Here is a 22,593-nt window from a genome sequence, read left to right on the forward strand (position 1 = left end):
GTTTGGGAAATTTGTACCTTTTTATTTTTCAAAACAAATGAAACACGTGGTGCAAAAACCAGTCAGCTGATTGCTGAACGATACGCTTGTGTGCGTGCCATCTCATATCGGTATAGTACTTTCTAGCCGCACACCGATGCTGAACGTAACCCGAAGATAGCCGAACATAACCGAACCTTTGTTGTGATTTTGGCATCGCTTCACCTTAAGCTACTGCTATGAGCCGTGTCAAATAAACGAAATATAAAAAAACCACCTTCACATGGTTTGTTATCTTTCTTTGTGCTACTCGTTCCTATTTATCTGCTAGCTGGCGCTGAGAGTTCTTCGGCGGTGGCATTTCTCTCGATATCGATACCCATTTTCGCGAGCCATTCAGCCATCGGCGGTGAAATTTCTCTTGATTACGATATCCTAATTTTCTTCGACTTCGTGTTTTTCGTCCTTAGCTCCCGCTGACCGAAACATCGAAACATGTCGAAACGTCAACCGATCCACAGAAGCCGATCAACTTGACTTACATCCCTTTCCAGCCACTCTTGCAAGGTTTCTTCGTTGGTTTCTACAACGACGTGTTTCTAAAGTGACCGAATTCAAATAGCATTTTATGTGTCAAAACGGCTCGCAGTATATTTTTTCCCTGAACAGGAAATTAATAAGTTTTTAAAATTAATTCAAAACCCTCATGGGAGGGGTTTGAAACCCCTAAACCCCTTCCTTGTGCACGGGCCTGAGTTTGTATGCTAATGACAAAATGTCACATAATTGGAAGATACGAATGTCTCGGTTAGCACAGACGTACTGGTTTACCGATAAGACCTTGGCGTATCTATTTATGTTATTTATTTAGTTCAGAAAAAAATCTTAAACTTCTCCTATTTCCAAAGCGCTGATATGCGCTTCGCATTGAAGAAAATATCATCCTCCTTTTTTCCACAAAATTGCTTTTTTTGGATGCTGGAAACTTGTTCGCAACATTGCCTAGTACGTTTCCTCCATCTGTGGAAGATTTGGAATTGCCCCGGAAGTCTACTTTTACTTCCAAAATACAAATTTGTACAAATTTTGGACGAATTCGTACACGTACTTTTTCCGAATATACGTCAATAAGCCATACTGTCCTCCAAAGTTCCGAACGGTTGGTAGGCTTACGTAAAACCGTATCAGAAGTTTTTTATGTTTGCCCTTCTTTAACAACGAGTTGGAACCGTCGGTCGTAGCTGGTGACAACAATCACCAAAAAAGCAAAAAATAAAAAGAAACTATCACTCGAATCAACTACCTTAAGTTTAATTTGCCAATTTGTTGGCACAACGGGTTTTCAGCTCCAAAATGCTAAAAACCTTTTGCAGCTGATAGAAAGACAAAGATTGTGATCCCACGAGATGAGGTAAATACATCTGTTCATTTGAACAGGTTACCATCCCTGGCCGAGCCCCTCCTACGAACACCGGTTAACACAAGACTTCGCCTCGCGGAGAGCAAACAATCGCGCGCGCGAATAACATTGGACTTGAAATTTCTTTCCCTCGTGCTGCTTGCTCGTTCAGGACAAACCGATACAGCTAGTAGAGCGACTAGCTACGCAAAATTTTAGTATCTGATATGGTTTCGAATGAAGCAGTCTTTTGTCCGGTCGTCCGCGCGCGAGAATGGTGAACAAGAATCACGACGTTGGTCAAAACATTTCTCTAAGCGTTTTTGTCGAGGAGTTTCTTCTGGTCTTCTTCTGGTAGCCGTTCATCTTCGCGTTCTCTTATTCGGTTCTGAGGCTTGAACAAAAACTTCTGGCTAATGTGTGGTCAGTGAACTTTTCGATCGATGAAGATTGAATAAAGATGATTGGTTATTTTCGACTGTAACCTCAAGTGACGTGTTTGCGACCTTCAATCGTGAAGCGTCTGGGTAAATGTTTGTAAAATTGTTTGCCGAGCGAAGTTTAAACAGGAGTGGCTTGTTAATGGCTATTCGAAAAGTGATCGATTGTGACACAATAAATAGTGTTGAGGTGAAATTGTGTGTTACTATAGTGTTGGTGAATTTAAATAAAACGACTGCAGTAAGAAATAACGTCGTATCGGATTAGCACGCAGATAAACTGTGAGACGTCAATCAATAGCAAGCTATTAAAATTGAACCCCCAAAACGGTTGTCCTAAAGTGGAACGTTGCTTGTATTGTGTAATCATTTTGCAACGCGGCCGGTGGATTAATAGGCCAAGTTAGTGACGATTCGCTGAGTTCGTTCCAAACAGTGCGACGTATTTAAAGAAACCGCGTTTTGTTGGCTATAGTTTGGCGAAAACAGTAACGACGTCGTAAGTTTTTTTCTTTCATAATAACATTGTTTTCGATGCCTCCTTTGTTCGTTATTTTCGCTAATGTTGCGCTTATTAATTTCATTCTGATAGACGGGCATGTTCATTATTAATTACTTTGAACTAGTTGGCACTCCCATGATGGTCGATTTACAGTTATTAGTTTGCACCAATAACAAATTTTTAAGCTACGCATTTCTTGGCATATTATTTTTTTTATTTAGTTTGTTTATTTGACTCGGCATGTTGGCGCTGGTTTGACGGGGCCGATTTCATTGGTTTATAATTGTATTACAATTTTAAGTGATTCGCAATTCTAGAACAAATTTGGCGATGCAAAGGGTGTTAGTCTCTTTGGTCAATTTTCATACAATAATGCAATATTTGAAAAACATTTTGCAAATTCCATTGCAAATAATTGAAAATTGAACGAGTGACACTGAATCTCCGGAGGAATCTCGAACAAATTACGGTGTACAGCATAACTCAAAATCTAGTGGACCAATCGTTCAAAAATCTTGCACTGTTCTTCTTCGCATAATTCCCCAGGTAGCTGTTATCGGAACAAAATTGTTATCGTTATTATTATTACAATAACATGTTAGTCGAAGTTCTACGAAAAAAATCCTAAAACGGAAAAGAAAAAAGAATAATCTTCCGTGGATGGCCGGGAAATTATGTGGAGAAACACAGCTAAATTTCGAAACGATTGTTCCAGTAGATTTTCAGTTTTGATGTACAGTGGCGGATCCAGGGAGAGGGTCCTGGAGGTCCGGACTCCCTCCAATTTTTTTTTATTTGTTAAAAACTTTTAAACTAGTTTCAGACTCAATATCAGTCTAAACCAAATTCGACCAACAAACATACATATATTCATAAAATAAGGTTTTTACGTATAACCGAATTGTACAATGTTCATTTAAAAATAATTTATAATTTGAAATTTCAGACCCCTCCCGAATTTTTTTTCTGGGTCCACCCCTGTTGATGTACTTCGCAAAACTAGTTTTTTTTGTAAGATACTTGTGGAGATTCGCTGTCAAATGCTCAATTTCCAATATTTTCCGGAAAAGCCCATAAATAGACAGACAAACGAATTATTACTAATGATCTGTTAATAACATATCTAAGTTCTTCAATCAATGCATTGTGTAGAGAAAATTGAATTGTCTATATGTTGTGCTGGGTCAAAAAAAAATTCAATCTATTTGAAGTGCATACTCTTAATAGCGTTTACTCAAATTACCAATGCGACTGAGAAATAAGAACTGAAATTGCAGCGCTTGATAACTCGCTACCTCTGAAGGGCATTCGTGTATAGCTCAATCTTTAGTTCGATATCGATTTTTTCGGAAAGTGACTTCCCAGTAGTATCTTTGAGTTGAATTATTATTGATAATTCTAATGCCAAATTAAAAAAACTCTATCTGGTCAGGGAAAATCATTATCATTACTGAAACATTTTTTTCGCAAAACTTTTCTATGAACTTCCGTCACTGGCAGCACAGTGCTCGGAAAATCTAGTCAAATCGCCTTAGCACACCAGCGGGTTTCGTTCAGAGCCATTTTCGCGTCTTTCGGTGTGTTAAATCTGTAAAGAATACTAAAAACTAACGTCTATTCTATAATTCTCAGTTCAGCGATTCGAGAGATCATGCTCTCCACAAGCCATGAATAATAAACTACATTGTAGATCGACGGTCACTACTCCGTTTATTAAAAAATAATTAAATTAAAAATTCTTCGGTATCTCAAAATATGTACATCCTACAAAATATCCATTGCGGTGCCGTGATCAGTTCAAGTTAAAGTATAGAAACAGGTCGATCCATGGAGATGGAGATAGCAACTGATGTTAATGTGATATAAAATACGATGGAGCGTTCCAGTGAAATCTGAATCTGGTGCAAAACAACCAATTAGCATATATGTATCACATAAAGAAATACTCATAGAGAAAATTGCGCTTCACCAAAATTTTGCATCACATTTGTAAGCAAAATATTGACGAATTCATTCATGACCTTGAAAAGCGAATCGGTGTAAATATTTGAAACTTCGGGTTTTACCAAACCTATTTTTTGTTACAGATATTTCGCAGAGCAACGAATGCTCCTGAATTAAAATTTGTTGAGATGAGCGCTCAATAATGTCTGCTAGGGGTTCCCCGAGAAATGTGTGCACAATCAGACGAAGGGTATCGAATCGAATCTATAGCTATGAATACATAATTAGTGTCGTTTTATGGCAATCTAAGGTTTAACACTCGTTCTAACTGATTTTGTTAGTTAAAATGTATAGAATATGAAACTTTTTTTACAGATTCTACCGAGTATACCACGAGTAAAATCGTATCCAATGTTTGCAATTTCTCCTGGTGTCGTATCCAAAAATTATATAGGTTATCGAAATTGAAGCCAAACTGCGGTATTTGACGGGTTACTTGAATAATTTTATTGTTCGAGTTTATTCAACGACAAAAACGAGCAGATTTTTGCCTACTTTATTATGCAATAACAGAAGTTCTAAGTCTTTCTAAGTTAGAAAGAGTTGCATTAACCAATATTTCGTTAGAGCTGATTTAACTTTCAAAATCCTCTTTGTGAGGAAATTTTGTACGAATTTAATAAGTGGTTGACAGTTAACTCTTCTGCTGTTGCGCTATTATCTATATTTAAGCGACCGCCTAGATTTCGCCTGGATTTCAGAGTGTTGTGTACCGCCATACGGGTAACTTAAAACACTTGGACATGCTTCTATTTAGGTGAAAATTTTCGATTTTGCATCATGCTTATCGAATGTATGGATATTGTAACAGATAATCATGCACTAGCAATTTTTTTCAGCAGTCATTATTTTCTGTTTCTTCAGCGTGACATTATGTTTTTCGGTATTTTGAACGGTATTAATTAACCGTGTGAATATTTTGTCTTATTAGTAATATGCCATGGACCAGAAGAGTGATTGAGCATTTAAAATAACAGTCCTTGTAGCATTTTAGATCCCTCTCCAAAGGTTTATTTTACGACTATAATATTAAAACGCTCCATGAAAACAAAACTGTACACAGCGGCTCAAAACAGCGTTTTGAGGTACTTAAGAGGGCCCTCTTATATAATTATGCAAAAAGCACCTAATGTTTGATAATAATTTTTGAAGAAGTAAAATGACTTATAGACATGTGCGCTATTCTGCAAAATGTTTATTAAGGTTCCATCTATAAAATCAAAATTTTCGATTGTAAGGTGTTAAAAATGGCGGCTTTCTCGCAACAAGATTTGCTGAATCTACGGACATTCTTGTTTTTTAACCTTTCAACCAGTTAGTTGCCCGCTTAAAAGAAGAGAACATTCTCCGGTGCTGTAACCTACAAAATCGCAATATTTTGATCATTAACGATTTTTTTAACGATCATCCGATAAAACAATAATTTCAAGTGGACGCCATATTGTTTCTATAACGAATTTTTTCTTGATTTTTATGTTGGTTTGCATCTATGGAATGTAATGTTCAAAATCATTTTGGTTTTCTGCTTGTAGACAACGAATTACGACCTGTACCGTGCCCGCAGATGAGTTCGGTTTTCAAAACACCTTTTACTGGTGCCGCGATTTTGGACGCCATTTTTGACAGCTTACCCTTGAAAATTTTGATTTTATATATGAAACCTTAATAAAAATTTTGCGGAATAGAGCATATATCTAAGTCATTTTACTTCTTCAAAAAAATATCCAACATTAGGTATTTTTTGCACAATTATAAAAGAGAACCCCTTAATTCATTGGATTCAAAACTGTCCATATTAGCGTTTTAACAAATTTTACTGTATCCATGTGTGTAAAAAGCGCAAGCAGTTTCAAAAAATAATCATAGTAGGCTATAAAGAAATTTAACTTCTGAACCGAAAGAGATAGCGCTTGGCTGTCTTTAACAAAGTTGTAGAGGAGAATATTTGCATAAATTTTGCATATTGTCACTCAGAGTAGTCGAGTTATGAGACGTTTTCTATGATAAACTCTTTAAATTCTTATTTTTACTTATAATTTTATTGTTTCTTATTTTTCGCGTTAGCAATGTTGGAAGATATGTTTTGTTATTACTAAACACACATTTCCCAAAGAGCTAAAATAGCTGTGAATACTTTGTAATGAATTGTGGTTGATTTTGATTTTATGTTAGCCTGTTTTTGAACCCGTGTAACTTCACTATTGGCAGAGAATATAAAAATGTTATATATCATTCTGGTAGGACTGGGTTCCACCTACAAAACGACGTTAACACCATTTATCCGTAAGCAATCCTTCAAAAGTAATACACTATTGAAAGTTTTATGTCTGGTCCTGCTGAAGTTGTATGAATGGCACACTGAACGATATTTCAAGACGAAGATATAGTAAAACTTCATTTTCATTTTAACTGAAACTATTCCTGGCAACACTGCTAGATTAGAATCCAATCAGCTTAATTATGATAACTGCAATTATACAAATATTGCTTACAACTATTAGTGCTAAAATAAAGGGTTACAGTCCCATTTATTAGCCTTAATTACTTTTGTAAGCAAATCATGCCTTAAGGGGTTACATACCTTTTTATTTTTCATAAAATCGATTTTTGCCTTTCCTTTATAGAAAGGTTATGCAATCATTCTGAACATCGTCAACTTAATCCCGGCCGTCGATCATGTACCATTCGACTCAGCTCGTCGAATTCGGCAAATGTCTGTGTGTGCGTATGTATGTCTGTGTATGTATGTATGTATGTATGTATGTGACCAAAGATATGCACATCGGTTACTCGGAGATGGCTGAACCGATTTCATCAAACTTAGTCTCTAATGAAAGGTACAACGTTAGGCTGCTATTGAATTTCAAGGAAAAAAATATTATTTTATCAACTAATCATTAAGGTACGAGGAATACTCATATACTAATGGAATTTTTTATTTTTTTTGGATTTTAGTTGATCTATTGGTCTTCAATCGCGATCACCGCAAACCTCTTAGATAAAAAAGAAATGTAATGAAATTATTGCTTTATGCCTTCACGTAAATTGAAACTTTCTTGACATTTTTTGCACAAAAAGGTATGTAAACCCTTAACTAAAGGTTATAGTGGTTTAAAAATATTGTTGTTTTTAAACAACATGGGCTAAAATTAAACATTAAATAAAATAACATAAATTCACATCAATTAAATTAAAAGACGTAATTATAGAACATTTGGTCAATATACTAGAGGTTAACTATAATATACTTCAGTGGAAGATAGATAATGAAGCAGTAATCGTGGTTTGTTTAGTTGTTAAAAAGCAGCAGACACAACAAAACAAAGCTGTCGAGTGCAGCAGACCGGTATAAAATATATGAACCAAAATTATACAGCACACAACGAATGAAGCCGATTAACAAATTGCGTATTGTATCGAGCATTTAGTATTGTAAACAATCAGCCTAGGCTGAACGCCAAAAAAACTCGATTCAAGTGTTCCATTTATTATTCTACCATTTAAGCCAATGCACAGTGGTCCAGATCGCTAATTTAGGAGGAATTTTTACTTTCTGACAAACCTGTATAATTTAGCCGTATCATGTCTTAGGATGAATTTGTGTACTTTAGAAGATGCTTCTTTTTATTGGAATAGTTATTAGGGTGGTTCTAATTTATCTAAAATACGAAAATAAACTTTTTACTGATGAAAGATAGAGCTCCACAGTCTTCCACAAAGTTGTAAAGTAACTTATTTTGAATAAATTTGTTGAACATATTAAAGCTCTATCTCTTTTAGTTTTTGTTATACAAGAAATTTAAAAAAAAAGATAAGGGTGTTCCTGAAAAAAACGTTTTTTTAGTATAACTTTCGTATCTTTTACTTTTTGTTAACACAACCTTTGAACAGCTTATTGAAAACTTCAAGCCGAGTATTTTTCTCCAAGACACCGAAGGTCTAACTTTTTTCTTTAAAAAGTTATGGACACTTTTCGTTAAAAAAATAGCCTATTTCAAGGCTCAATATCGCTCATGCGGGCACCTAAAATTGAATTCTGTTTCCACCACATGAAAGACCATACTTATTAGTATATTTGAGCAAAAATTGGCGAATACGATATTTTTTTAAAATTTGCAATTTAGATTTAAAGTTTGTAGTTTTGCAGGTTCAACGCATTAAAGCATTTACACACATATCGTTGTATTATGAAAAAAGCCACTTTCAAATATCATTCTCTCATCGCAGCAAGCTTTGCATAAGTGAAACGACTGTCAAAAAAGGTTTCTGATTTTATTCGTTTTAAATAAAACTAGTAAATATGGATATTAGTCGAAGAGAGTTGGCGAATTTGCTTATTGCTGGTAAAAAGACAGATGAACTGCTTAAGTTCATTACAAGTAGTAATCCAAATGTAAAATTGAGACTTGTTAATGTTCGAAAGAAATTTTATATTTTGTTAAAACAACCTTTGAACAGCTTTTAGAAAACTTCAATCCACGTTTTTTCATAACTCTGAAAGTCTAACTTTATACTTTCAAAAGTTATGGAAACTTTTCGCTCATAAATAGCCCTTTTTCAAATGTCATTATCTCTGATTGGGGCAAATAAAAGTAAGTTCGGATTGAACCATAGAAAAGAACATACTTTTAAGTATATTTGAGCAAAAATTGGAAAATATTATTTTTTTTAAGCATGTAATTTTAAATTTACTAACCAAAGTTTTAAATTTTATCGCATAGCGACATAAAAGAAATTGCCTAAAGCCTTTGTATTTCCTTTTCTGTTTTGCTTACATATCAACAATACTGAATGTGTTCATTAAAAATAATTTGGCTATGACAACAATTACAAGCATTATTCAACATAACATGCTGCCAGTAGGTATGTGCAGTGAAGAAGTTCAAGAAACCAGGAATAAAAGTATTCGCAGATTCCGAGAATTCTACGCACGCAAATTCGATCGACTCGTCAATCTTGATGACGTTTTCAAGAGACTTCTTGTTTCATCAGATCCTATAATTTCTCTTAAATGTAAACGTCGAATTCAACGAGCACCGCTGGATATACCTGAAAATGCAATGCATCTACTTTTGAATTAATTGGCATTGAATAAATTCTCCTTATATAAATCATAAATTGTTGTCATAGCCAAATTATTTTTAATGAACACATTCAGTATTGTTGATATGTAAGCAAAACAGAAAAGGAAATACAAAGGCTTTAGGCAATTTCTTTTATGTCGCTATGCGATAAAATTTAAAACTTTGGTTAGTAAATTTAAAATTACATGCTTAAAAAAAATAATATTTTCCAATTTTTGCTCAAATATACTTAAAAGTATGTTCTTTTCTATGGTTCAATCCGAACTTACTTTTATTTGCCCCAATCAGAGATAATGACATTTGAAAAAGGGCTATTTATGAGCGAAAAGTTTCCATAACTTTTGAAAGTATAAAGTTAGACTTTCAGAGTTATGAAAAAACGTGGATTGAAGTTTTCTAAAAGCTGTTCAAAGGTTGTTTTAACAAAATATAAAATTTCTTTCGAACATTAACAAGTCTCAATTTTACATTTGGATTACTACTTGTAATGAACTTAAGCAGTTCATCTGTCTTTTTACCAGCAATAAGCAAATTCGCCAACTCTCTTCGACTAATATCCATATTTACTAGTTTTATTTAAAACGAATAAAATCAGAAACCTTTTTTGACAGTCGTTTCACTTATGCAAAGCTTGCTGCGATGAGAGAATGATATTTGAAAGTGGCTTTTTTCATAATACAACGATATGTGTGTAAATGCTTTAATGCGTTGAACCTGCAAAACTACAAACTTTAAATCTAAATTGCAAATTTTAAAAAAATATCGTATTCGCCAATTTTTGCTCAAATATACTAATAAGTATGGTCTTTCATGTGGTGGAAACAGAATTCAATTTTAGGTGCCCGCATCAGCGATATTGAGCCTTGAAATAAGCTATTTTTTTAACGAAAAGTGTCCATAACTTTTTAAAGAAAAAAGTTAGACCTTCGGTGTCTTGGAGAAAAATACTCGGCTTGAAGTTTTCAATAAGCTGTTCAAAGGTTGTGTTAACAAAAAGTAAAAGATGCGAAAGTTATACTAAAAAACGTTTTTTTCAGGAACACCCTAATCTTTTTTTTTAAATTTCTTGTATAACAAAAACTAAAAGAGATAGAGCTTTAATATGTTCAACAAATTTATTCAAAATAAGTTACTTTACAACTTTGTGGAAGACTGTGGAGCTCTATCTTTCATCAGTAAAAAGTTTATTTTCGTATTTTAGATAAATTAGAACCACCCTAATAACTATTCCAATAAAAAGAAGCATCTTCTAAAGTACACAAATTCATCCTAAGACATGATACGGCTAAATTATACAGGTTTGTCAGAAAGTAAAAATTCCTCCTAAATTAGCGATCTGGACCACTGTGCAATGCGTTCAACAAAGATGGCAGACGCTGCTCTTACTAACGACTTCAATTGGATACGGTGATAATTGGAACAGAATAAAAATAGGCTCATTACCTTGATCGTTAGTTTGAAATGTTAAGTCCAGCAACTTGCGTGGCAGTCTCTGATATTTTGGATTGCATTTCATGGGTACGCGAACGAGTTACTAACCATGCTGGCCAAGGTCACGTTTTATTGTTGTGTCACCAGTTTTGGCGCTGATACCGGGCATATACGAGGACCGGCTTCGAATTATTCAATTTACTATCCGCTCCATTCGAAAGAGCGTTAAGCTTTACTCAGCTGATAAAATAAAACCTGATTCTGATGTTTAGGGCTAATGGCTAATTTCAACGATGAATCTCCTAATTGATTGCTCTAGTAAATTGGTGAATTAGTTAGAAAATAGTGTTTTCTCAGAAACATTTTTAATAAATATAATGTTACCCATTTTCAAAGATTTTTTTTTTGTTGGAGACGGACCACTGCGACCAATATTTAGATCTATCGTGGTGTTTTTTCAAAGATACATTAATTCTTATTTATTCCTTCACATTGAAAAAATGCCGCAGTTACAGAGACATATGTTTCCTAACCAAAGAACAGTATAAATCACTACAAAAGGAGAGTATGCCTCACAACAAAAGAGATATATACCCCAATCAAACCATTGAAATTTGTATCATGCATAGACGATATAGAAAATCTTGAATCAGGATAAACATAAACAATGTAGGAAACCTCGGTGCACAAAAAACATTGTTTTCGCGTTATTTGAAGCCCTCTATTGGCCAACTAATTTATTTTACACTAATTCGGTAGGGGAAACCGAGTAGATTTGAAACAGAGGAGAGTTGAAACAGTGCCCATTACTAGCGAAATTAGAAGTCATTAGGGTAAATGATCTTGAGTGGGACATTTTGTAGTTTTTTATGCAGTCTCGTCGACACATATCTCGATTTCGGAATACAATTAGAAAAATATTTTAGCAACACGTATCAGATTACAGGTAAAACTATTAATTTTGATAATTTGTGGGTTGAAATTTAAATTAAACTGTGATTGGAACCAGAATAATAGTTTTACTGACTGAAGAATATTGATCATGAGTGGGAATGTGCTAATCTTGAACGGAACTAAAAGTAATTTTGATAAGGACTATAATTTCTGCCCTCTTTAAAAGTTTTAACATGTTTCAGATAAAATAAATACTGCTAATCCAAACGAATGAAAAATATATTTGGAAATGTATAATAGGTTTTAATTCTCAAATTTCTATGAAACATATCGAGAGTATATTCTATCAAAACATGCCAAAAGCAAATTAGAATTTTTTCCCAACACAGCATCTATATTTAGATTTGGATTGTTTTTTCATAACAAAATGCTACCAAAAATAGTTACTCTAGGAGATAATAGCTGAAACTATTGGTCCCAATCATGATTATTTGTAGTGCGATTTAACATCAAAAACCATAATTATACTTTATTTAAAATGTAATTCTTGGCATGTTCCGTAGTATTTTCAATCTATTCAAATAAAAATGTATTGGTGTTTGCTCCCATTAGAATATATGAAACTCAAATTTTCGAGCGCTTTATCATAAGCACGCTTGTTCAACAAAGCTCACTCAAGGTAACATAATGTGTCGGAAAAAGAAATAATTTTGTTTCGGAAAATTTGGTGTTTTAGAATTATTTCTAGCTATATGTAACCATGGGAAATTGATTAAAATTTGTTAAATTTTGCTGTATCTTGTATATATTGTTATTTTAATATGCATGATAGCATATTTTTCAAATAGTCCCAATCTTGATCAGTTTTTGTATAGTCCCACTTAACATCATTTACCCTAATTAAATAACCAAAGCACTAGAGAAATACTCTTTGCAATTTAGGTAATTTGTGTTCTGATGGAGTCCAAAATATAAGCAATCATCTGTATTCGCTTATGTTGAGGTAACTAGAAGAAATCAGATTTTGTTTTTTTTTTCGCCAAGGTGCCCAACACCGCCTCTAAGCGGCCTACTTTTTTAAGGCTTTAATGAAATATCCATTACTTTCAAGAATTTTCAACATTCTCAGCGCGAAGCCCACCTCCAAAAATTTTTTAAAGCCAAAAAAAAAATTAGGTGCTAGAGGGTTAAATGGAGTTGACTTTTGTATCGCACATACGGTCCATTTTACCACTAAATGATTGCAGTTCTTTTGGTTGTAACACTGCTGTGTACGAAAGCGAAACCTTGATGCCTTCGGTGCACTTGTTCCTTGATTTATTTAAAGTAATTAAAATTCCCGATTTGACATGAACGTGCGCTTTCTTTACACTTTTAAAAGCGTTTAAGAATTTGTACGATTGTTCAATTTTACATGATATGTATAATACTATCATATACCTACTTATGCCGAACCACGCTTAGCTCACCATATCGTCTCTGATGCAATTAATGGCTTGAGGCACATTAGAGGCTTTTCATTAATGGTTCACCTTCTCGTGATACTTCCGTGTGATAAGCAGATCAATGTTGCTTTGCACGACCACGGCTTTTTTCATCGGAACACTAATTTCTGCTTATATCGCGATTTTCTGCATCATTTATCTTTCGTTCAATTGGGAAAAATGACTTAAATGCGTTAATGAGTACAACACCGTTGACTGTTGACAGCGTGACAGAGATTTGATACACTTTTAGTCACCATCACCAAATTTTGCAAGCTGGTGAAAAAAATGTTTGCGCTGATACTGCAAACATCAAACAATTATAGAGTCTAGAACACTAGTTTACACATTTTGGGGTAATCACGTTAAGCTAAGAAAAAATATGTTTTCTAAATTAATTTTCCGTCGCTGAACACGCAAACAATGCCTAATTTCTTCCCCAAAGAAGCTTTTTAGAGATTCTTTTAAAATATGGATACTTTCTCCTATTATTTGTCAATATCTTGTATAAACATCCGATCGACGTAACAGAGCTACAGTTTGAAAGGTAATGATCTCTCCTTTCCAAAAATGTGCAATATGTTAGATCAAATATAAATTTATTAACGCTTCGAATTTAACAAGTATAATTTTCGTTAAGTTTTTAAATTATTATTTTTTTTCGAATTTGGTCGCATGTTATACTGAAAATATACATGTGAACCACACATATTGTATATTAATGCAAAGGGGCACACCACTACTGGTAATTGATTGTATTAATCGGAAGATTTTCTCACGAAATATTGACCAATAACTAAGACGAAAAAAAGCTTCAAAATTCTTCTTTGATAAAAAGGAATGAGTATTGTTTTTGTGCTCAGCGACCTAAACTGACCTAGAAAATATTTTCTGAAGCTCATTAATTTGTTTTGTAAACTAGTGTAACACATTGACGCAATCGGTTTGTTCCTGTCGCTTTTTTGAGGTTTGTGCCAACAAGCAATCCGAATGGTTGTTGTGTTACAGTTTTACTGTAACATGGTCACATCGTATAATTTTGATATACATTTAGACGCCAGCTATGTGGAAACGAAAAGTCTCGGAGAAAGCCTCCGAGCCTGCGAAAATAAGAATACCGAGTATCACATTTCTGCATTGACGTACCAAAAGCAAACAATCGTAACAAGAACCTTTCATTTTCCAGATAATCTTTGTAAACCATGTTCAACGCAGCAGAGAACAACAGTCCTCAAAAGCCCAACACTGCTGATTTAAGGGAAACACATCTATTCGGAGAAGTCCCAGGATTGGTGACTTCTGACAACAACGCCGTCAATAGTTTGGCTGTCGCGGTTCCATTGGCATTTTCAAAAAGTTTGCGATTATCCTCTTCGGAAGAGGATAACGATAAAAGTTCGGGAATCGGCAGTACTATCAGCAGCATCATAAACATCGATGCAGAACAAAATGGCAAAACAAACGGCGACTTGTTTGTGTCGATTCGCAGCGACATCGAGAATACATTCGGCGGAAATCAACAGGACAGCCTTCAGACGGTAGTGATTGACATCGAGAACGATGAAGGTGAGTTTAGATTGTAGCATTTTCAAATATTTTAATCCAATAGCTTACGCATTTATTGTAATATCAATCAGACTATACCTGTTTCAACGAACTTTTTTGCATTACTGTATGTGCCATACTTCATACATAAACAATAAACATACCGCCGAAACAAATAAACAGTTCAGCACGTGCTACAACTATGTAAGTATAGGTTCATCGACCGAAACTTACGAGCAAAGCTCAGCTAAAAAGCTTACCATGTTATGCTACATGATTCGCTCGATGCGCGCAACAGGGTGAGTTTTTGTAAGCTATGCAACCTCGATACACAAAGCAGAAGATGTAGCGAGACACAGTGGTGTATTTCAGAAAAAAGGCCAAATTGAAAAAAAATTAAAGTATATTTAGAAATTTTTCAACGCCTGAGTTTTTTCTTTGTATTTTGGAATTTTCCATTGTGCAGTGAAGAGGTGAATCGAAGAACTTTTTTGGAATGTTGTCTAGGTTTTTAATACAATGTTTTGTAAATATATTATGCGGCTTACTGTCTGCGAATGGAAGATGTTCACTTGCAATTGACAATTATTTATTTGCAATTGACTCATGGTTAATTTTCTGCATGACTGCAAAATGGCAAAAAAATTGTCGTATAGGTACTTCCAACAATTTCAATAATTAATGACAGAAATCAAATTTAATGTAATAATGTATATTTTTGGTTAATATTTTTTTGTTAATTCGTATTTTAGAATAAGAATAAGTAACGCAAAGACTAATTTACTTTCATTTGACAAGATATGGAAATTGTAGGCGAGGGCTGACTAGAGCCAGTTCGTTTTTCCTCGTTAATTTTTCACCGCGACATTTTAGAAATTTTTCATAATAAAGACCACATTCGTAATTTAAATTTCGGAAAAGTGCAAGAGTTGATTCGCTGAAAAAATGAAAGTGCCTTTCGGTAAGAATCGATGAAGCGAGCAGTATAATACGACAGGCGATCCGTTGCTGCAGAAGCGGGAGATTCCATGATGGTGGAGTGAGGCCGACTAGTTTGGAGAATTTTGGACTCCACATTTTTGCCAGTGAACCAGTTCTGGTTATATTTTATTTATGTTTTTGTTGGAATTTGTTCTTTGGGTTCTACTTCGTTTTTTTCATTGAAAGCTCCACTAGCCGGTCGCTAAAATCCGTTTTTCTTCGGAGTCAGTAATATGCGGAATTGGGCGGTTTAAACCAGGAGTTTATCCATTGGATTCATTCTTCCAGTTCGGAGATGGTGACAATAACATTAATTTAGGAGGTTAGCGTAGCGTAGTTGGTAAATCGATTGACTTGTACGCAGCGCTCCTAGGTTCGAGTCTCGACCCCGCACATAGGGTTAGAAGTTTTTCACACGAGATTTTTTTAACCCGAAGAGGCGAATGACCTTAAAGTTAAAACCTCTATAATCGAAATAAAAAAAACATTAATTTGTTGCATGCATCTTCAAGACAAACAGGCGCAAAATGTAGTCCTCCAGAATACCGGTGTTTACTTGGCAGACAGTAGCCACTTCGTTCAATATTACAAATTTTCTCTCGCGGAACGGACCGAGATCCCCTATGATTTGATACGACTCATACTTGTTTGCTCGGGTGTACGTAGTGTCAGAAATTTATGCCGACTGAAAAAAATATCAATCTTTTCCCGTAATTCCATTGTCGTCCCATGATGCTGGATATGCGATTTTTTTGCGAATTCATATGCAAGCTTGCACAATTCTTGTATGCTCAAGTTGTAGTAAAACTCAGAACATTGTTTAAACCTTTATAAGGCCCTGAGTTTGGGGCTATTAATGAATGTTATATTAATAGAACCACGGTTCTTACACTTAGTTTTGAATATATTTACATTTATTTAGTAATAAGAATGTTTTGAAAATATAGTTGCCACCGCTTTATATATGGTTAATGTATTTTCTTCTGCGTTCGAAAAATCATTAAAAAAAATTTGAAAATTAATAATTAGGTATAAATTTGTATAGTTTGTTTACAAAGGCAGTAATGGTTGTATCATTTTGACGTAGGATTTACGTCTTTCTTTACTATAGTGAGTGTCATATTGTATTTTCAAAATGCAAGCGTTACGTGCACTTTGAGCCTTAATAACTTTCCTCCTACTAAACGAATTGCTAATCTTGTTTCATAAATCGGAAGGAACGTTCAACGCTTGGTACCGATACGTTGTTTGCTATGTAAAATTTGTTTAAATAGTACAAAAACTACTTTTAATGTGAATCATCATTAATGATAGGACCTATAAATATATATGTCACAGTTTTTCTGAAAGCTAGACGTGTGTAAGACGCAGTGTAGAAGGAACGAGCGTGCTAGATCGCCCATTAAGAAGTATCGGACGAACAACTAAAACGGCTACCACCGGATAGCAGAAGAAAAAGGAAAACCTGTTTTAATCCACCTAGCGGTGCAATTGTGCCTTTCTCAATCATGAACACGAGAATTTTTTAGATGCTTATATTTATTAAAAGCTTTTAAGGTGGCACAGAGAATGGGCAAAAATCGACAACGAAAAAAAGTAGTTTTTTAACGCACCGTTTGTTAGTTCTTTATAAAAATCAATCAGCTTATGTAGAATGTTGTTACAGTACTGCTGATTGATGCTTATGAAGATCTAACACACTGTGTGGAAAAAAACTGATTTTTCGTTTTCGATATATATGCATAACAATTTTATTATACATGAATGACAACTATATACAAGAAAAGAAATCATTATTCGAGTGCTAAAATTTTGCAAAAGAAAAACAGCCACGGTAATATTGAATTGAAAAACCTGTTTTAATTCACCTAGAGGTGCAATTGTGCCTTTCTCATTTCTCCAAACTATGATTTAATAGCTGGTTCGTACAATATAACATTATGGAAATGTCTTTCATTCTTATTACACTTGGGAAGTATATATATATATATATATATATATATATATATATATATATATATATATATATATATATATATATATATATATATATATATATATATATATATATATATATATATATATATATATATATATATATATATATAAGAGTACCTTTTTGCATTCATCGCGGTATCGGTTTGAATCGGAGTTTTCTCTGTGATCGCACTCCACAACCTGTAACTCCGGAGCCGGAAGTCGGATGGAGATGGAATTTAATATCAGTTTCCGGGGACGCAACACCTTTCATTTGAGACTAAGTTGATCAAATCGGTCTAGCCATTTTCGAGAAACCAATATAACCGTTATTCTGAATTTGGATACTTCAGGATCCGTCGATGGTGGCTAGTGTGGCCAAAGAGACTTTGAATGACTGTTGGGGACCTAGATCTACAAATGCAACAGTTGTGTTTACATTTTGGAAAACATTTCACCTTTTTACATTCATCGCAGAATTCGTTAGAATCGAAATTTGCTGCGTGATCGTACGTATCACCCTGTAATTCAGGAACCAGAACTCGGTTCCATACAAAATTCAACAGCAGCTGATGGACCTTTCATTTAAAATCAAGTTTGTCAAAATCGGTTCAGAAAATTCCGAGAAACCGATGTGGACGAATCAACAAATTTTGTTTTGTAGCCATACTCTTCAACTCGTAATCTGGAACAAGATGTCGGTTGAAAATGAAATTCAATAGCAACCTATGGGAATATGATACCTTTCATTTGAATCTTAGTTTGTAAAAATCGGTTCAGCCATCTCCGAGAAACCGATGTGGATATTTTGTTAACAAATCCGCACATACACACACATACATACATACATACATACATACATACATACATACATACATACATACATATATACATACATACATACATACATACATACATACATACATACATACATACATACATACATACATACATACATACATACATACATACATACATACATACATACATACATACACACAGATATTTTGCGAACTCGGCGAACTGAGTCGAATGTTATATGAGAATATAAAATATATGAAAGTCGGTTTTTGGAGCAATTGCATAACCTTTCTATATGAGAAAGGCAAAAGAATAATATTTAATTAGCTTAATCAGCATGAGTTCAATGTTATCTTCATATGATTATATTTTGAAATGTTGGTGGAATGGGTTTGAAAGTGGATGGAATGGGGGGTTAGTAGAGTGGGAGTGGAGGATGCGTCAGAAATCCTTCATCTTATTTCGGTATACGGGGTGGATGAAGGAAATGCGGGCGTGAGGGTGGTCCAAGGGGAGGAGAGTGATGAAGGAGGGAGGTGTAAGGGCAAGGCGGGGGGTGGGGGGTGCGGCCACGCAATACTCAATTGCATATTTTGCCTTCCATTTGAGACTTGGTTTGAGAAAATCGGTTCAGTCATCACCGATGAACCGATGTGACTTTAATTGTGGAATATGCCCGGAATTCCGGACTTCCGGAATCGTCGATAGTGGACAATATATTGAAAGAATGTTTGATTGGCAATCAGTGATCTAGATCTGCGATTAGAAGTAATTTGGTGACCATTTCAATAGTTTTTAGCCTCTGAGGTATTACGATTGTACCGATTTATATGGGAAATTCCAGTGTAACCTTACTAACACCTCTGTAACTCCGGAAGCAAGAGTCAGAACCGAATTAAATTCAGCAGCAGTCAATGGCATTACTGTATCTTTCATTTGAAAGTTTGTAAAAATCGGTAGAGAATTCGTTGTGGAATGGGTGTGATATTAGCTTAGGAACTTGGCGGGTTCCCCGGGGGCGTCATGAACCGTCATAGGTGGCCAATGTGGTCAAAGCTGCTTTGATTGATCATTATTGATCCAGACCCGCAAACTAGAGTAATGTTACATCAATTTTAATAGGTTTTACATCATTTGAACATCATGGTGGTACCAGTTTATATGGGAATTTGCTGTGTGACCGCACTCTTCAACCCGTAACTCCGGAACTGGAAGTCGGATCAACTAAAAATTCAATAGCAGCTTATGGGAGCGTTATACCTTTCAGATGAAACTAAGTTTGCGAAAATCGGTTCAGCCATCTCTGAGAAAATTGTGTGAGTTTAAATGACACACACATACATACACACACAGACATTTGCCGATCTCGACGAACTGAATCGAATGGTGTATGACACTCCGGGCCTCGGTTAAAAAGTCGATTTTTACAGTGATTGCATAGCCTTTCTTTATATGAGAAAGGCAAAAAAAGTTGTGGAGCTCATGAGAAGACCAAAAGGCTGCTGCGAAAAACGCCAATGCTGCTCCTGCAAAGGCGGTAGCAACTGCCACTAAACAGGCACCAAACCATCAAACGCTGTAGTAAACAAGCCGAAGACCTCTACCAAAGGAGGCCGCCAAACCTGCCAAGAAAGCTGTCTCGAAGAAAATTTCCGCCGGTAAGATGTAAATACACTCATCTCTAATGTTGCCAAAAGTCCCTTTCAGGACTAAAAAATACGCATAAAGAATTTTCCGTTAGCGCTATTAATTGTTGATGGATTTGCAGCCATGGTTATCTGCAAACCGTACTAATTAGGACGAGTATATAATGTAAACCAATTGATTTAGTAAGTTCCTTTTATTAACTTGTATTAAGTTTGCGCTTGGTAATTCTGTACTATTATCAGTGAATTCTAATATAAGCAAATATTTTTCAAATTCATAATCTACAAACCCGATGGTTTTTGCAAAGCACCAAAAGTTGATGAAAGAGATCGCCTTGTTTCAAAGAGTGATCATTCGACATGTGCTGCGAAAGGGGAATGTTCGTATGTGTGTACGCATCAGAAGCGCAGCAGACGAAAAGGATTCTCGTCTTGTATCACTAAACATAGTTATCTGCAAACCGTCCTTATAAGAATGAATAAAAATGGAAAAGAAATTTTTCATTAGAAAGTTCCTTTTATTAACTTGTGTTAAGTTTGCGATTGCTAATTCTGTACCTTTACGTTTTTCAAACTAATCTACAAACCTGAAGGTTTTTGCAAATCCTTCAAGAAAATCAGTGAATGTGGAAACCTTGACACAAGCAAAAGCTACACCAAAAAGAATGATGAAAATATTTTCATTTGTCGCACAAAAGGATGGTCTTCCATTTGCACTTTGCAGTTGATAAAAGAGATCGCATCGTTTAAAAGAGTGCTCATTCGACATGAGCTGGGAATGTTCGTATGTGTGAAAGCTGCAGAAGCGAATCGCCGGCAAGGTTCGAATCGTTTGAAAGGATGCTTGTCTTGTATTCAGCCCTGCCCTGCCACAAGCGAAAGTTACGCAAAAGCTAGTGGTGGATAATGTCCCGGACATAGCCACGATGTACTGATGTGTACACCCTTTGCGTGACATCTCCATCGTACAGTAACGCCTGTAGCGTTCGCCAGTCTAATCGCCATACTAGAGGTAGATTGATAGAGCAATAAAGGCATTATTGATTGCATTCGTTTTGGGACTCTACTACTGGAAACTACTTGTTTTGCCTACACTCTAAAAATCGCCAACTTAATCCCGGCCCGGAGGGCCGAGTGTCACATGCCATTCGACTCAGTTCGTCGAGATCGAAAAATATCTGTGTGTATGTATGTGTGTACGTGTGTTTTTTGGACTTTGGCACATTTTAGCCTTTCTCATATAGAAAGGTTATGCAATCACTCTAAAAATCGTCAACCTAATCCCGGCCAACCTATTTTTTTGACCTATAAAGGCCTAGGTAGGAGTATGCAATGAGAGGTTGCTACTTTAAAATTAAAACTAGTTTAAAATTTCTTAACAAATTGAAAATTTTCGACAGGGTTCGGACCCCCAGAACTTCCTCTTTGATCCGCCGCTGATGTTTCAGTGTCGACGCATAGTATCTCAAGATCTTGGCTCTCGATCCATTGTATGTATGTGCAAATCGTACTGAATATGTAATATACATTTCCATCATTGTATAGTAGTTTGCACAAATGAGAAAGACACAATTGCACCACTAGGTGTATTAAAACAGGTTTTTATATTGATGCTATCAATCCGAAACTGGGCCTTTCATTACCTGTTCCGGGGGTTTTCGTTGAATCGAGGTGAGTTTGGGGTTCCCGTTTCCGTAAAAACCTCTAATGGTTCTAAAGTAAGGTCACTTTAGAACCATTAGAGGTTTTTTACGGAAAGTGAGTTTGATATAAAATAATGTCAACCAAGTTTGCTACGCATGTAATGTTTCCAGGCGTAGTCTCCAGCGAGGGGATAATACCCCCGCATTTCTTTGATCAAGGGCAAAAGATAACAGCCAATGTATACTTGAAGGTTTCGCAGGATGTTGTATCGTCGCTGTTGTGCTATCTTATGACAAGCACCATTTAGCACATTTCGAGAAAATCGATTTTTAAAGTTTGAGATTGAATATTTTGAAACTTATAAATGGTATAAACAATTCAGAGAAAACAATTGATGCGTCTATCTATTATGTATTAATCTCTCAAATATTACGCAGATCGGTTGACTATGTTGCGAGTTTTTACTATAAATGTAAACAAAAGTCGCACTCACACGTGTCATAGGTGTGTATTGATGACAAAATTTGTATGGCGTGTGCATGCATGCATAATCGTGCATAGAAAATTTTCCATAGAAAAATATCATCAATTATTAACTTTTATTCAAATTTTTGGTTTCATTTGGTCTATAAACAATCGGTGAGATGCATTTTGAAGGAAATGAGTCAGCGAATCTAAAAAAAAATAGTTATTTTTGGCTATAGTGTTGCCAAATATGTTATATTTCCAGTTTAAAACTAAAACTGCATTTTTCTCACAATTCGGGTATTTTTGTTTTGAAA

The 22,593-nt window shown here is 35.1% G+C and overlaps 1 protein-coding gene across 4 annotated transcripts in view; it reads left to right on the forward strand.

Moving 5' to 3' along the window:
• The first annotated feature begins 1,614 nt into the window (after nt 1–1,614).
• LOC131689443 (aldehyde dehydrogenase, dimeric NADP-preferring-like) overlaps nt 1,615–22,593 on the forward strand; it is a 57,787-nt gene continuing 36,808 nt past the window's right edge. For 2 of the 4 annotated variants that reach the window (XM_058974530.1, XM_058974529.1), the window contains exons 1-2: nt 1,616–2,317; nt 14,404–14,783. In XM_058974530.1, coding sequence (XP_058830513.1) covers nt 14,420–14,783 — 364 coding nt within the window. In that variant the 5' untranslated portion in view covers nt 1,616–2,317; nt 14,404–14,419. Of the gene's footprint in view, nt 2,318–14,403; nt 14,784–22,593 lie in introns of all 4 variants that reach the window. The other 2 variants (XM_058974532.1, XM_058974533.1) reach the window with 2 other exon arrangements.

This window comes from Topomyia yanbarensis, chromosome 3 (genome assembly GCF_030247195.1).
Source record: "Topomyia yanbarensis strain Yona2022 chromosome 3, ASM3024719v1, whole genome shotgun sequence".
Taxonomy (NCBI): domain Eukaryota; kingdom Metazoa; phylum Arthropoda; class Insecta; order Diptera; family Culicidae; genus Topomyia; species Topomyia yanbarensis.